Genomic DNA, 16,961 nt, shown 5'->3' on the forward strand with positions numbered 1-16,961 from the left:
ATAACTGAGGAGGGAAAGGTAAAGTGGGAAGATGCCAATAAGACATCTGGACTGCAGGCCAGGGACTGCCTTCCATATCAGGGATTGGTATCCATGTATAGGCAAACATAAAAGGATGGGGGATTCCTAACTGAAAGATCTGCTCTGGTAGAGGTTTTAGTTAAATCTAGAACAGACGCTGATGTTCAAAAGGGATAATTAATAGGGAATATAAACCATTGCATGACAATGTTAGAGTCAATCAGATGAGATTAGAAAAGACTGGGAAGTGAGAATGTATATGCAATTCACAAGGAAACAATGGGAAGACATATGCATGGTTCCAAAGTATGCAACAAGGTCTAGAAGATTTAGGATTTTTGCTTGAAAGTGTTTGCATAAGTATTTTTATACACCAATCAGACATCAAAGACTTTTTCTTCAGGTAGAAGGCACATGCTGGAGGTGTGATGGGGAGGAAAGAGATAACTGGGATCATATGTTATGGGAGTGCAATGAATTGGAAGACTTCAAAAATTCCCCATAGAGTACCAAGTCAGAAATATTGGGTGAGAAAATGGGTTTAACTAAGAAAATTATTTTTTGAGCTGGGATACAGGATCTGAATTGCCTAGAAAGAGTAAGGCCTTGTTATGATTAATTTGGGTGGCTGCCAAAAAAAATTATTCTTAGAAAATGGAAATCATAGTCTAAACAAACTGTACCTGAAGTACTGAAAACTGTAACACAGATAAAAGAACTGGAAGTGTGGTCTTTAAAAAAGGAGTAGGAGCAAATTACATAGGAAAAAAATGGAAATTGTGGGAACAATACATGCAAAATCATGTTTTGGAGGAGGAGTGAGATTTAAGGGAAGGTAGAAATTGAGCAATTCATGTAATGCTGGAGTGATGATAGTTATACAAAAAACATGTGATGTATAAAGTTTGTAGATAGGAACATGTTAATATGTTTTGTTTGTATTTATATAAATATATGTCTATGTCTTAAGTGATAATTCAATAAAGGTGTTAAAAAGTGCTGAGGACGCAAGTACCAACATCTCCACTGACAGAGTTCACTTCGAGAAACCTATAACCTGAACCAGTATCAGTACTGTGCCAAAGATGGCTCGATACCAATGAGACTGAAACTGTGAAAGACATTGATCCTGAAGATAAGCCACTGTCATTGATGACCTTGGGCCTAATGGACTACTGGTACCAGCAGCATCAGCTCAGATGGAAAAAAACAGTACAGATGGAAATAGCAGAGTACAAACATCTTAATATGACTGAGATTTCATGTGTAAAAACAAGGGCTTTGATAGGAGCATGAGAGGTGGAAGGGTAGAGTCCTTCTCTTGCCACCCTGGATACAGGAAAAGAAAGGTGACAAAGTTCAAGTTGGTCTTGACTAAGGTCTTCATAATTTTACCTCAGTCAAAAGTAAACATAGGGTTCCACACCAAGCTAGAGGAGAACACAAACAAGGTTGAGCAAAGTCTGGACTCTAAGTATTTGTCTTTAAGAAAAAGCTTCCTATTCTTCTTCTAAGGGCCAATTCAGTCAAAACTGACGATCTCATCTATGAAACTCCAGCTTGGAGAGGTACTAACAGAAGCTTGGGAGGATCTAAATAGAGTAGTAGCTGGCAGTTTAGAAGACCTAATGGGGTAGGTTCCTTTGTTGGAACTTCAGGGGAGGAAGGTCTCTCTTCTTCTAACTTCCTCTTTTTTCTTCTCTTTCTACCCTTCATCTCTTATAGTTTCTGTTAGCAGAAACCCTTTCACAATTTAATTTGCTCTTTCCTTCATATAAAGCTCTCAAATCAAAGCTTTTACATATTTCACAGTCTGCAGATAAATGATCCACTCCTAGGCAGACAACACCCTGAGGCTGGGGAGTGCTGATCTTATGGCCACATTGTGTGTACTACTTAAACTGTACATCTTTTCCTTATCCATATTAAAGCACTCAATTTTAATCTGCCTACATTAAGACATATGCACTTTTGTAACATTCTATAATAATGACAGTTACAATAAACTGAAGTTACACACTTACCATAGATGATTTTCACTGATTAACAGACGTCCCTACTCCATGTGCAAAAAATGGTAAAAAGGGGTTGTGGATGGATAGATGCACTTACCATAACACTAGATCCACCTCATCCAAGTCCATCCAATATTGCTGTTGGGTAACAAGCCACTTGTTGGACCCAATTCCAACATTGGTCTGGTGTCTTAAGCTCCTTACAAAAACATTCCCGTAATCCTGTGAATCTCTTCCCTCAGAAGACACTTGCTGCATAGGGCCTAAAAGCATGACCAAATGAATATGATGATGCATATTAGACGGGATTCCTACAATCTTTCACAGAATAAGTGATAATTTGGCAGGGGGATGGAAGGAGAGATGTTGAATCAGGTGTACACGGATGAGAAGGAATCAGCTTCCATATCCTATTTTATATGTCCATCCAATCTCACTGTTGTAACAGAATCCCACGCTATCTGATATCTGTAGTGAAATCATGACAGGATATCCTTCAGAAATGAAGCACCAAAGAAGATCATGGTTTTGGAAACGATGTCCAATTTGTAGTTTTTGGAAAAGGTATGCAAGGTAAACCATGTTGCTGCTGCACATAGGCCATCTCTGGAGGAATTCTTAAAAATGGCAGTGGAAATTGCTCTAAACCTGATGGAATGAACCTTGGTTTTTGTAGGTAAAACTTTATTGTTGCTGGAGTAAACAAAGGACATACATATCAGATGGCCATCTGGACACTGTGTTTAGAAACTTGTGTGCCTAATTTGTTAGAAGCACAGGAAACAAACAGTTGAACATCCTTTCTGAAATCTTTCATTCTTTTTTTTTTTTTTTTTTTTGTCCTAGCACCTGGAAGTTCCTATGATCACAGCAGTACCCCCAAACTCTCCCTTGCATGTATCTTGTAATAATACCGCAAACCAATTTAGACATGTGTCCGAATAGCTTTAAGCCAATGGAGCCAGCAGGTCAAGCTCCGAGCTTAACATAGATCTTTCAGAATTTTATTTTTCAAAATGCTGCAAAAGATTCTCCTGTACAATCAAAAAAATGACACAGTGACTCTTGGTTCTTCTTCAAATGAGATTCGCCTTTATTGTGCGATCTTTTCAGAAGTTAGGTGAGCGCACTTGTTACACAGTGTAACAAGTGCGCTCACCTAACTTCTGAAAAGACACAGTGTGTAAAAAGTGCACTCAGCTAACTTCTGAAAAGACTGCACAATAAAAGAGAATCTCATTTGAAGAAGAAGAACCAAGAGTCACTGTGTCTTTTTTTTTGACTGTACAGGAGAATCTTTTGCAGCATTTTGAAAAATAAAAATGTCTAAGATCTATGTTAAGCTTGGAGCTTGACCTGCTGCCTTGATTAGTTTAAAGCTATTTGGACACACGCCTAAATCCTCCATTCCGTGAAGGTAGAATCTGAGTTGCCTGTAGACAGCTAAGGTGTGCAATATAAATTAACTTTTGTTCAAGTAGTTTGCAATGAATCCTGGGAGCAGCATAGACTGGTTGCCACCTTAGTAATGAATGCTGGGTTCATTCTCAGGGGAACTATCTTTTTGTTAGATTAGGTATGGGGCAATGGAAGACAAGGTGTGGAGCTCTGAAATTCATCTGGCTGAAGTAACAGCAACTAGAAAAATTGTTTTCCTTGACATAAACTTTAGGTTTGCATTTCAAGGAGAGGTTTTGTTAGTGCTTCCAAGACTAGATTCAGGTGCTATGGAGGTACAGGAGCTTTAATTTATGGAAGAAGAAGAGATATTCCTGAGAAAGAGCTTGTAAAGTTCATATGATAACAGTAGTGTTTTGGCACCTGGGATCAAAGCCTGAAATAGAAGCCAACTGCACCCTTGATAGAACAGTAACTGGAGCCTGAGTCATTATAAGAAGAATTAAATTGTAGTGCCTCTACAATAGAAGAAGGATTTAACCCTTGACTGGTGGTTCTGATTGAAAAATGCTTTCATTTACTTTTATAGATCCTTTAAGTAGATAGGTTCTGTGAAGCAGACAAAATGTGGACCACATTGTCTGATAAGGAAGGATGTCTGGCCATTAAGGGAATTGTAGAAAGCATGCAGTTAGCAAGTGAGAAGATCTGGATGATGCTGTCCAGGTTGGTGTGAGAGAAGATCCAGATGTGGTTCTAGAAGCCATGGGGACTTCTTCAAGTGAGGCTCAAACAGGGGAGACTAGATCTCTCTGGGCATGTGTGGGAGTAATGAGGATTATTTCTGACTTGCAGGTTGAGGCTTTTGGTAGAAACCTGGGTATCAAGGAAGAGGGGGAAGGCATAAAGAAAGTCGGGGGTCACTGATAGACTGCAGCATCCCTTGGTGACTGCCTCTCTAGGGGAAATTAGGAAGTAGTATTTTCTACATTTGGCAATGGTGGGAGAAGCAAACAAGTCCTAGTAAGGCTAGCCCCAGTGACTGAAAATCTCTTGAGCCATTAACGGATTTAGGGACCACTCATGAGGCATCTGGACATACCTACTTAGAATGTCTGTTAGCCATATGACTTTCCTGGTATGTGCTTTGCCACAAGAAAGTGACCCAGATAAAATGCCCATAGCCATATTCTCATGGACTCCCTGAAGAAAGAGCATGATTTGGTTCTTCCCTGCTTGATGATGTACCATACTAATGGCATGTTGCCCAACTGTATAACTATCACTCCTGGAGGCAAGAGAACCACCTAGATTGCTCTTTTTTAAAGGAGGATGGACACCTCTCAAAGGGCCACCTGTAAATTGTAGGGTGGAAGATTTGGTAATGGAGACCTTTACTCTGGTGTTTTTTTAGGAAAATGGAATGATATAGCTTCTGGATATGAACTTTTGCACCCAGTTGTCTTGTGTGATGGCCAGTCGTGTAGCAGGTTAGAGAGATAAGCACCCTTCTGTCTCCAGAGATGGACAATTGTGAAAGTTTTCAGGGGTACTGGTTCGGTTTCCCAGAAAAGGATTCTCTGTACCCTTGGTTTTGTGGGCCCCTATGACCACAGAGTTAGCATCCATTAAAGGGGCCTCCTCTGCTACAGCCGTCTCATCTGAGGAGGAATCACAGGGCTGATGCTGTCATTTTTTAATCCAATACTCCCAATTCCTGTTGAAGGGAACTCTGAGGGTTCTCAAATCTGGTTCCCATGATAGCCAGCAATTTCCTGTCCTATTCACAACTCACACATGTTTCTTTTACTGTATAGGACCATAAAATATAGCTCTATCAAAAGGGAGAACTGGTAAAGAATGCCTTGAAGTTGTCTGCAAAATTGCGCAGATGGAATCACGCATGATGCCCAAGGGTTTTTCCTATATCTGCCACCCTTGCTGGTCCATTGGCTGCATTGTGAAACACATGCATGGAGAGATTACCTACATGAAAATGGTATTCATGACTGTCCACAATTGTTTAAGTAGACTTTTTTGGTGGCTGCTGCAACAATCATAGAATGCACTATGGAATCACTTCAGTTGTATCAGGCTCCTGCCATGCCCTATTGGCAACCAAATCTATAAGATGGACCACCACAAATACCATGTTTAATATACGTAATCTCTCCATGCATCTATTTCACAATTTGCATCTTCAAAATTTGTCTTATCATGTAGCGAGTCTTTAAAGTCCACAGAAGGGACCATCCAAGAGTTACTGGGCACACAGCTGTATGCTTTGAAGAGCACTTCCTTATCCTGACAGGGCAGTTCTAATGGCAAGATCTCCTCTGTCTCATCAATTTGAGGACTTTGCCAAAAGGGATGTCTTCAGAAGACCTCAGTCTCTCTCATTTAAGTCAGTGTCTGAAGTGGGAGACTCTGAAGGGGAGTGAACTTTCCTTTTACATAGTCTCTTCCTGGGAATCTGTGCCTCTGACTGGTTGGAGTTGCTAAAGGATTCAACATGCAATTGTTGCAATTCCCCAAAGGTTATAGATTTGCTTTGTCCATGTTAGCCATGACGACCGGACAGAAAAATGGATAGAACAGTTATGATGGAAGTCTTGTTACTAGCTTAGGGGGAGGCTATCATCATCTCTATTAACTCAGTGGCATATTTGTAATTTGAATGAAACCCTTTCCTTAGCACCAATTTTAAAGTGGAGAGCATTGACCAGATGATTTTACAGTTAAAGTCAGACCTTTAATTTATTCCTGTTTTTTTAACAAAAATATCACATGATTAATTATTTAATTATACAATTAAGCATGTTATTTATGTGTGAATTTCTGTTATTTAATTATTCTGATGAAGTCTTGGGACTAGCCGAGATGAAAGCGCTTAATTAAATTTTTTGGTGGTGAAGAAGTGAGTTGCAATTTTTTTAACATCTTTCAGTTTTTGGACTTTTTTTGGCTTTGTCACAGTTCATCCTGATATCTAGTACAAGTTTCAAGTTTCAGGACTGAATTTTTCTCCTAATTTTTTTGGAGATATGTAATTCGTCGGCATTGAAGAACTACTCCTAGGAGCAATCTCCTTTCCCATGAAGAAGAATTGAGCTGTTCCAAAGAAAAGGGCTCCAAGACAAAGACTGGAACTGATGGCATGAACATTGAGGATTTAGACACCAAGAGTGGTTGCAAACATGGTGTCATGTTGGACAGTGTGAAGGCCTCAATAATTAGCACTTGTTTCCAAGTTCTATTTAACACTGCTGCTGTCAGACTCTAATGTGTCAGATATGATAGTGTCAGTGCTGATTTGACAAGCTTTGGCTGGACAATCAGCTCTGGAACCTCACAGGCAGATTCTAGCACCAGGAAAGAAGTTAAAAGTGATGAAGAGTGGTCAACCCAGTTCTATTTGCATCTCCAAACATGCCCTCATCATGGGCTCCCATTAGTTTCTGTTGCACTTTGAAAAGAATGCACAGACCTTAAGGAAGTAGTATATGGTGGTCCTGAGGTCATAAAACGAGACCGTTTTCATTAAGGAAAATGTCGGTTTGAATGCTTGGAAGGGTATTTATCCCCAATCACAACAGCTTCTTGAACTGAAGATTTGCATTTTGATGCCATAGAGGGACAAGAATCTCTTCTTTGTGTTTTGGGGAGAAAAACCTGCTTCATCAGCCGTATGTTTTTCAGGTTATTTTTCCATTTCTTTCCTCTTCTCTGTTTTATTTAGAATATGCTGGAAATAAACATTTAATAATCAGTTTCCTGTGTCAACTAAGGGCCTAGGTCCAAACTTCAAATGGAGAAGTCTACACTGAAATGCTCCAGCCTCAAGCAAGCCAGGCTTCAATTATTGCTGTCCTGAAGGATTGTATGCCCACCTTTACTGCACTTCTTAAATGTCTTATCAATCTGTAAAGAATATAACACTTAAAAAATGTTTTGAAACAAGACAATATAAAGGGAAACCTTCATCTATTTTTAGTGTTGAGAAGATACCAGGCTAAACAACTATGTGCTGTGAAGAAGCATAAAAGTAGATAGAAGAATATCTGCAATTATATAGTGGAAAAATGCAAGATACAATAAACAGTAATATATCTACAGTGAAAAATCAGTACAAGAAGAAATATTAATAAAAGGTAGAAGAAGCACTTAGATGTGACTTGACTGTCCAAGATGGCAAACAAGATCAGAGGGGAGAGTATCACAGGGGATTATGGAAAAGTTTTTGAAGGTGCTTGAGGCGCTTGGTAGCAAACAGTGGGATTGGATGGACTGATGAAACAGGATTTTTCCATTTATAATCAAGTAGCATAACGTTGTCATTGACACGTTTGGAAAAAATGAGCCCTGACAGTAATAGGGATCTAACTGTAAAAAAAAGTCTACAATAAGCTTGCTAAATTTCTAGCAAAACAGTGAAGTGTCAAGAAATATCCAATGAAGCAGAAATATTGACAATAACTAGCAAGATAACGGGGAAAGGCCTGAAAAAGAAATAAAGTGGTCTGAAATGGGAGCAGGAGAGAGGGGAAAAAGAAGAAATGCAGTACTTCAAAAAGTGAGATAAACTATTTTTAAATATAGCTACAGTAACAAGAAGGAAATATTTCAAGAAAAGGAAACTTATCTTCCTCACTGTAGAAGAAGAACACAATGACAATGCATGAAGTCATATGAGCAGTGCAGGATTTTTCCCATACTTTTAAGTAACAAGATCTGGAGGCACAGAGAACAGAGTTACATTATGGAAATTAGAGGAGGAGCCTGAGTTTAGGAGTGCTTCCTAAAGATGCCAAACTAGAAGTCCTACTGCTGCAGAGAGTATGGAATGGATTACGTAACAACAATTGTTCACTGCCCACATACGTTTTAGTTGTTTCTTTGGTGATATTCATCACCAGTAGTAAGCTGTCACAGCAGCAAACTACAGAAGAAACTGAGCTATGTTAAGCAACTTATTACACTGAGTGCAGCTGGCTTTGAAGTGAGACCAACTGCGCACAGTGACTTTAGCTCCTGAGTTCTGGAAGCAAAATGGAGAAACTAACTGAGGTCCTGGTAAATTCCAGTCAGAAGATGGTGTCTTTTGAACAGCATACCAGGAGAGAATGCAGTAATTGAGAAACATCTTGTCAGTTTGAAAGAATTCAAGAAAGAAATGACCAATACATGGCCAGTCCCTAAGAAACAACTGACCAACACCTGCTAAATCTACAGCGGTAGATCTCCACCATGGTAAACCAGGCACCCATAGCACAGGGAATTCACCAGTTCAGTTCAACCCTGAATAAGCTCAGACTAGACCATGTTGTGGAGGCATACTTAGTTGCTTTCCAATGGTATGCAGCGAGTGAGAGTTTGTCCCACACAAAATGAGTCAGAATTATGTTACCACCCCCCAATGGAAAGGCACTGACAGCTTACATGGATCTGAAAGCTTTTAATGCACATGACTATGAAAAACCGATGTGGACTTCATCTGAAGTGCAAGCCCGTAAGTTTTATACATGAGCATTTTACATGGACCGACTGGTAAGGTCACAAAAGGTCGAATTAAAACATGTTTTAACGCTGGACACTAGAGCATGTTGGGAGGAGAAATCTTAAAGGGCTTGGGGCACTAATGATGCCAAATCCAATCTGACAAGTGGCTTGAGGGCCTACAGGTCAGACAGGATGGACTGAATGAATAGGATATGGTTTTGGAAATTAGATTCTCAGTACAGCAAAGAAACAGCACTGCATAATTACTGTATTAACTGCATATTTTTTTAGGTATACTTCCCAGACTTCTGTAGTTTGAGGAGTGTTATGACTGACACATTATTCCAAACACTATTCTCTCATTTTGTACTTCAGTAATGCTTAAGATTCAGGAATAATACCAAATATACATTTAAGCCCCACATTTAATAACAGTTTGTTACATACTTCTGACTATTCTTTCCTCAGACGTACCTTTAATATGATCTTCAGGAGAGTCTCTGAGCATATCATCCCATATAATAGGTTTCACACCTTGATAGGCAGTAACTATGTGCTGTGCAACAGCTTTTACATGGGACAGGAACAGTCTGTCAACATGATTCTGACCTTGTTTAAGGCACATTTTAGATTCCTCACCTTCTCCAAGGAAAAAGACCTAGAACGTATGTTAAGAAAGATATGCCTTCATAATCTGCTTAATTTTAAGACTTTCAAAAAGACATTAAAGTTATCGATGACAATATTTTATTATGTTTTACTACAAAATGTGTCTAACTTATACACATATATGAACACTTTTACTAAAATGTGCCTCATGGGCAGCCATGAGAATGCATACTTCAAGATGTAAAACGACTAGATAAACTATGCAGGTTCTAAGGTAACATTCACAATGATACCTCCTGTGAATGACACAATATTCTGGCATGCCTCGACTTTTTAATGAAAAAAGTAATGTAGGATGAGTGATATAGTGGAGCTCAGTTTCTCACTGGTAGTGAATACACATGAAATACAGTGGGTCTGTGTGGGTTACTGTTTACTCTGAGCAGAAACTAAGAAATGTCTTTTATCAGTCAAATACAGAATTATTTCATACTCCAGAAGAATAAGAGAAAATCATTTCTGCTAAACATATGATCCTTTTCTAACACCTTTATTAAATTATCACTTAAGACGTACGCAAACATATATTGATATAAAACAAACTGTATTACCATGTACCTAGTTACACACATTATACATCACATATGCTCTTTTTTATAACCATCATCAGTTCAAAATTGCATAAATTGTTCAATTCCTGCCTTCCCTTAAACCTCACTCCACCTCCAAAATATTATTCTGCATATATTGTTCCCATAATTTCCATTTTATTTCTGTGTAATTTGCTTCAAAGCTTTTCTAAATATCCCACTTCCAGTTTATTTTGTCTATGTTACAATATTCAATACTTCAAATGCAGCTGGTTTAGACTTCTATTTCCATTTCCTAGCAATTGCTTTTTTGGCTGCCATCAGAATTAAACACATCCGGTCTCCCAGTCTCCCAGTTCAGAAGAATTATTTCCTTAGTTATACCCATTTGCTCACCCAATATTTCTGACAGAGTACTCTGTAGGGAATTTTTGAGTCTGTTGACTCATTACACCACCAGAACATATGTTCTCAGCTATCTATTTCTTCTCCATTGCACCTCCAACATTTGACATCTAGATGAGGAAAAATTCTTTGGACTCTGCTAGGGGTCTAGAAAATACCTATTCAAACACTTCCAAGCAAACATTCTGAGCTTTCTATTTGTTGCATACATGGAAACATGCAAACATACATACATCCTCCCATTGTTCTCTTGTAAATTGCATAGTCAGTCTCTCTTCCCAGTCTTTTCTAACCTCCTCCGATTGATTCTTACAGTTATTGTGCAATATTGTACATGCCCTACTAACTATCCATTTTTTAACAGCAGCTTCTGTTCTACATTCAGCTAAAAACTCTACCAAGCCTTTCACTTAGGGTCCCCCCTCTCTCTATCTATACTCTGATTTTAATCCCTGGTAAGGAAGGCAGACTCTCGCTTGCCATCCAAATGTCTTCTTGGCCTCGTTCCATTTTATTACCTTTCCCTTTCTAGTTATTTGCTCCCAGTACCTTGGTTCCTTTGCCAGTTTTCTCCAGTAAAATTCCAGCCCCCTCTTGCCTGTTCTCTGTAAACATACGTGCAGCCATCTCTATTCACAAAAAAATCTCCTTTTCCATTCTTGTGTTGGCTTAGTTCTTAGAATAATTTCTGCTACTTTAAGAATATAATATTCTGTATGGCTGTTATGTTATTCTCCTTAAGGATCTGCATCCAAATTCCCAATTTCTCTTTATTTCTTAAATTTCCCCCAGCTTCCTCATCATCAATTACTGTCCACAATTTTTCCTCAGTTTGATAAAAATATGCTTCACCTGTACATAAATCTAAATGGACTAAAAACATTCTCACTGCTTATATTTTAATATCCATAAACAAAAGCTCTCAGTTTCAAAGTTTTTGTATTATTTTTTGTTTAGTTTCTTGCCATATATCACTAGCTGCCATAACAGAGGCCTTTTTAATCTATACTCTTAAATACATCATTTTATCGTGTCCCCATGAATATGGGTATTGCTGAACCAGTTCACGTGTGGGTACATAATTTACAGCTACAGCCTTTCTTTTATCTTCAATAATTTTATATCCTGTGAAGACTTGAAACTGTCTCAAAATGTTCCACAACACAGAAATGTCCCTTTTCTGGATTTATCAGGCACAATGCCCCACTCGGGCATTGTTGACAAATTCCAGAGGTTAGGTACAAACTTATATTTCACCCAGTGGATAGCCAACTGGCTCACAGACACGACCCAAGAAGTTAGAATTGGGGAGTCCACCTCTACAAAGAGGCCAGTCACAAGTGGAGTTCCTCAGGGATTAGTCCTTGGACTGTTCCTTTTTGCATTTACTTCTCAGAAGTCAAGGCCAATGTCTGGCTGACTAAATTTGCAGATGACTGCAAATTATTAGCTGTCATTGAATCTCACACTGACACAGATGTTTTCCAGGAGTGGCTGACACAGACAACTGGTGTCAAAGCCATGGACTAAAACTAAATGCCAAGAAATGCATAATAGTATCCTTTGGAAAGTCATCCATCCCTAATAACTATCATACTGACAACACACCCCTTAGAGGTGACCCAACAAAGGTATGGCATCTAAGTCCAAGGAAGTCATTGTTCCACTGTATTCAGCATTAATCAGACCTATCATTACGTACAATGCCCCTTTTGGTATCTAACCAGACATATTCAACAATTGGAACGTCCACAGAGGTTCCTCACTAAAAGAATACAGGTTGTAAGTAATATGTCCTATGCAGACCACCTCAAGGCCCTATCCCTGTATTCTGTCTCCTACAGGCTTCTCTGATTGACCTCCTGCATATCCACAAAAGAAGCAACACCAGAATTACCTGTTCTAAAGACTTAAACCTTGCCTGTGACATAAATAGGACTTGCTGGAGAGATAGGTATGCATCCTAGGGACTACCCTGTCTATGGAAAAGGCTCCCCATCTATGTGAAGCAGAGTTCCTCCCTAACTCAATTCAAGTGCAACTTGGACAACTGGATGGAAAACTAGAAATGTATCCCTGGTTTGTCACCTATGTCTCTAAGGGACACGGGTGACCTGTAAATGGTTCATCTCCCAGACCCATACTTACACTTATCAGGGGTATCAGAACTTGTCAGACATTTTTTATTTATTTATTTGCAGTTGTTTAACCAGTATAGTCCATTGGGCCAGAAGAACCCGTTTTCAATGGAGTCCTGGGGAGAAAAGCTCCAAATACAGATTACATAAAGATTAGGATACACACATAGACTGCATGAGGATTAGTGAGGTTAACATTATACAATTTCTGACAATTAGAACAAGAGTGTTACAATCAAAGGTAATAATGGCATCATTTTTTTTTTCATTGATTGAGGAGAGGTAGTTAGATGCAGTAGGATAAGGAGTTGCTAGATACTTGTAAGGAGTTGTATACTGGAAGCAAGCATGAATTTGCTACCTGGGGTTTGAGAGAAGGAAGAGAAAAAGTAAAGAGTAGGTTATGAGGGATGGGAGCAGGAGCATTCCCATGTGGAGGTTAGATGAGAGTGGACTGATTTTTTAAAGGATGGGAGGCAAGTAATGGTACAAGTGGCAGGGGGAAGGGAGTTCCATATACGTGCTAATGACAAGGACAGGAGGTTTTGTCCTGGAGTGTGGAGGGGTCTGTAAACTTCTATAAGGTTTTGATTGTTTGACCTTAGACATCTTTGAGTGTGGTGCATTTTAAAGGTAGTAGAGAGTGCGGGACAGAGGGATGGCTGGAAGATGAGTTTATGAGCATAGGTGAGCTGAGTGTAAGAGAGGTAGTTGGGTAGCTCTAGCCAGTTGAGTTTGTGGAGAGGTTCACAGTGATGGGTTGATGCTTTGTTGCTAGTGGCGAATCTGGCTATTTTATTGTAACAAGAGGATAATTTGGTTTTGGGAGATGATTGTAGGTTTGTTAGAAGAGGTGCTCCATAGAGAAGGGAAGGTAAGAGAAATGTAGTAGAGAGAGTCAGCTTAGTAGTTGAGGTGAGGAACTGATTGTGTAGGTAGAGCATGCCAAGTTTTTGGTGTTTTTTTTATGTTTAGTAGTAGATGGGAGTTGAATTTAAGCTTGTCATCTATTTGGACTCCTAGTAGTTTGGTTTCAGATACCAGCTCAAGAGGTATATTATTTTGGCTGGTGATGGAGAATAAATTACGATCTAAGTTGTTAGTTTTAGAGGGGGTAAATATCATAAATTTAGTTTTAGCAGCACTGAGTGCTAGATGGTTGTCTTTCATCCACATTTCTGTGGTGGAGAAGGCATCTTGAGTGAGCTTTAAAAGAGTCGGGATGGAAGAGGCAGCACAGATTGTGGAATCGTCAGCATATTGAATAATGTTAGCAAGAGGGATAGAGTGGGAAAAGTCATTAATGAAAATGTTAAAGAGGAGGGGGCCCAATATAGAACCTTGTGGGACACCTGTTGGGGTGTTAAGGAAGGAGGAGGTGACTTTTTGCCATTTGACACCTTGTTACCTATTAGATAGATAGCTGGTAAACCAGTTGAGGCAAGAGGGTGAGAGGTTTAGGTTAGATAGCTTAGTAAGAAGTAGGTTATGAGAGATAGTGTCAAAGGCCTTAGAGAGATCAAAAAGGATGGTAGAAACAGTGAAGCCAGAATCTCTAGCCTTGTTCACAGTTTCAAGGAAGGATAGAAGGGCAGTCATGGTGCTATGATGTGGTCTGAATCCGTGTTGTGTAGGGGTTAATAGGTTGTTGTCTAAGAGATGGGGAAGGAGTTGAAGGTGGATGCATTTCTCTAGGACTTTAGAAATGGGAGAGAGGATGGCGATGGGATGGAAGTTGGCAACATTAGTATTATTCCCTCCTTTATGCAGAGGAAGGATGTAAGCTTTTTTCCAGATTTGAGGAACCAAACTTTCTTGGATAGAGCAGTTGATCAGGATGCTGATAGGGAGGGCAACAGCTTCAGCAGCTATGCTGAGGTAGTATGGGGGAATGTTATCAGGGGCATTGGTGCATGGTTTTAATTTCTGCAGGAGTTTTTTTATAGTAGAAGTAGGAATAGGTTTAATGGAAAACGATGGGGGTTGAGAAGATGGGGAGTGAGGGAAACATGTTGGAGGGGGAGGTGGTTTGGGAGAAGTGGAGGAAGGAGGTGGATTGTTATTTGAAAAAGAAGAGGTTAGTTTGGAAATAGAGTCTATGAAGAAAGAATTGAATTGGGTAGCAAGATCTGTGTCTTGTAAATTTGGGAAAGGGTTTGGATTTTCTGTAGTACCAGGTTTTAAGAGGGTAGTTATACCTCTCCAGAACTTTTGTGGGTTGGATTTATGGTTGTTTTGAAGTTGGATGAAGTAGTTTTGACATCTGATGAGGTAAGTTTTTTAACTGAGTTGCGGATAGTGTTATATTCATTGAGGTTAGATGTAGATTTGTTTTTCTGGTATTGTGTTCAGGCTTTATCTCTAAGTCGCATAGTGGCTAATGTGTTTTTTGTTAACCAGGGGGTGGCTTTCCTTTTTATTCGTTTGGTTATTAAGGGAGCGTGATTATTTAGAATGTTTAGGAAGGTAGTATTAAAGTGAGTTATTGCATTTTCTAGTGGTAGAGTTTTTAAGGGGTACCAATTAAGTGATTTAAGGGTGTCAGAGAAAGCTTCTGGGTTAAAGCTTTTATGGCATCGGGTAGTTATGTAATTATGACTGACATGTAAGGGAGAAGGAAGACGTCTAGCAAAGATGGTCGTGGAGGGAGTCAGGGAGTGTTCCACTGTCAGGATAGTTGTGTGGGTGGGAGACTAGAATCCAGTCTAAGATGTTGCCGCTTAAGAAGTCTTTGGATGGCCTAGTTATGGAGTTGATGAGTTGAGAGTAGTTGTATAGGTTGATGTTGAGGGGGTGAGTAGGAGACTGAATGGAAGACCAATTAATATTGGTGTCTCCCATGATTATAGTTTTGTTGCAGATATTAGTTGATAGCCAAGAGAGGATCTCTTCGAGTATTGGGATGTTGTCTCCAGGGGGAATGTACAGAGAGGCTATGTATATAAACATTTAGGATACATGACTGGGCTTAAAGAGGCCCTTGTGGTCGTTAGCCTAGTAAACAACTATGAACAAAATAATACCTGCAAATAAAGCCAATGTTTCTTGAAAACCACCTCAATTATATCCTTGAATTTCTAAATTCCTTATTATTTATTTTTTTTTACCAATGGCTCTAAATATAAAGCAAATAAAGGGGAAACAGGATGCACTTGCCTGGTTCCTCTGTTCAGACACAAGTTATTAGAAAGGGATCCTCTCACCTTAATTTTTGCCTCTGATCCCGCACATATCCTCCTAATTAACCTTACTATTCTATCAGGGAATGCAAATGTTTCCATTACCCTACTCATAAAATCTCTGTTTACTCTGCAGAATGCTTTCTCTGCATCAAGACTCACCAACAACAGCTGTATTTTCTTACATTCTGCTTCCCTACAAATCATCACTGTTCTTTTAAAGTTGTCAAATGTTTGCCTCCCCTCCACAACAACACATTGATCCATATCTATCAATTCTGGCAACACCTTTGCCATTCTTTAAGCTAGTACAGACATAAAAACTTTGCAATCATGGTTTAAAATTGAAATAGGTCTATACGAAGCTGGGTTTGATGGGGCTTTACCATCTTCAAGTATTAAAATATACTATAGCTTTCTTCTAAGATGTTGGAACATCCCCTCCTTATAAAATACTGTTAAACAATACATTCCAGATCTTTATCATAATCTACCCTCCGAACTTCCAAATTTCCACAGGAATACCATCGGTTCTAGGAGACTTGCCTACAGATTAATTATACATCACTATTTCTGTCTTATCTCCTCCTATCTTAACTGGTAATTGTTGAGCCTCATCTATCTCTAATCTTAGCATACTTAAGTCTTACATAAATATTTCTATTTGTGCTCTTTCTCGCCTTCTATATTTCTCTGTTTTGTTCAAGTTTTCATAAAATATACAAAGTATCTCTAATAAGTCTACAGGATCTCTTTTATTTTTGTTATAGGCTCCCAACGTTTGGAAACAACCTTTTCTATTTTCTGTTGCCTAAGGCATTGTGTTAAAAATTTCTGAGCTCTGGAGTTATTAGCAAAAGCAATTCCTTAACAGCAATATTTCTAAAGTCATGCATATTATCCAGATACACCTTTATTTTTTCTTTAGCACTCTGCATTTGAACCTCCTCTTGCTCTCTGAGATTTCCCTTATTCTACAATATTTTAACCTTTGCCAGCCCCCTCTAAATAATTCCCATTACTTTTTAACCACCTCTCTTTATTATTACCATATTTTAAACTCAATTTTCATTTTATCCTACTACCTATAGCCTCTGGAAAAAATAT

General features: G+C 39.0%; 1 protein-coding gene across 1 annotated transcript in view; it reads right to left on the reverse strand.

Annotated features, from left to right (window-relative positions):
- HEXD (hexosaminidase D) overlaps window positions 1–16,961 on the reverse strand; it is a 651,835-nt gene that overhangs the window by 358,895 nt on the left and 275,979 nt on the right. Inside the window, exon 7 of the mRNA XM_044085015.1 lies at window positions 9,408–9,591. Coding sequence (XP_043940950.1) covers window positions 9,408–9,591 — 184 coding nt within the window. The remainder of the gene's footprint in view (window positions 1–9,407; window positions 9,592–16,961) is intronic.

This window comes from Protopterus annectens, chromosome 10.part0 (assembly GCF_019279795.1).
Source record: "Protopterus annectens isolate FY-2018-M chromosome 10.part0, PAN1.0, whole genome shotgun sequence".
Classification (NCBI taxonomy): Eukaryota; Metazoa; Chordata; order Ceratodontiformes; family Protopteridae; genus Protopterus; species Protopterus annectens.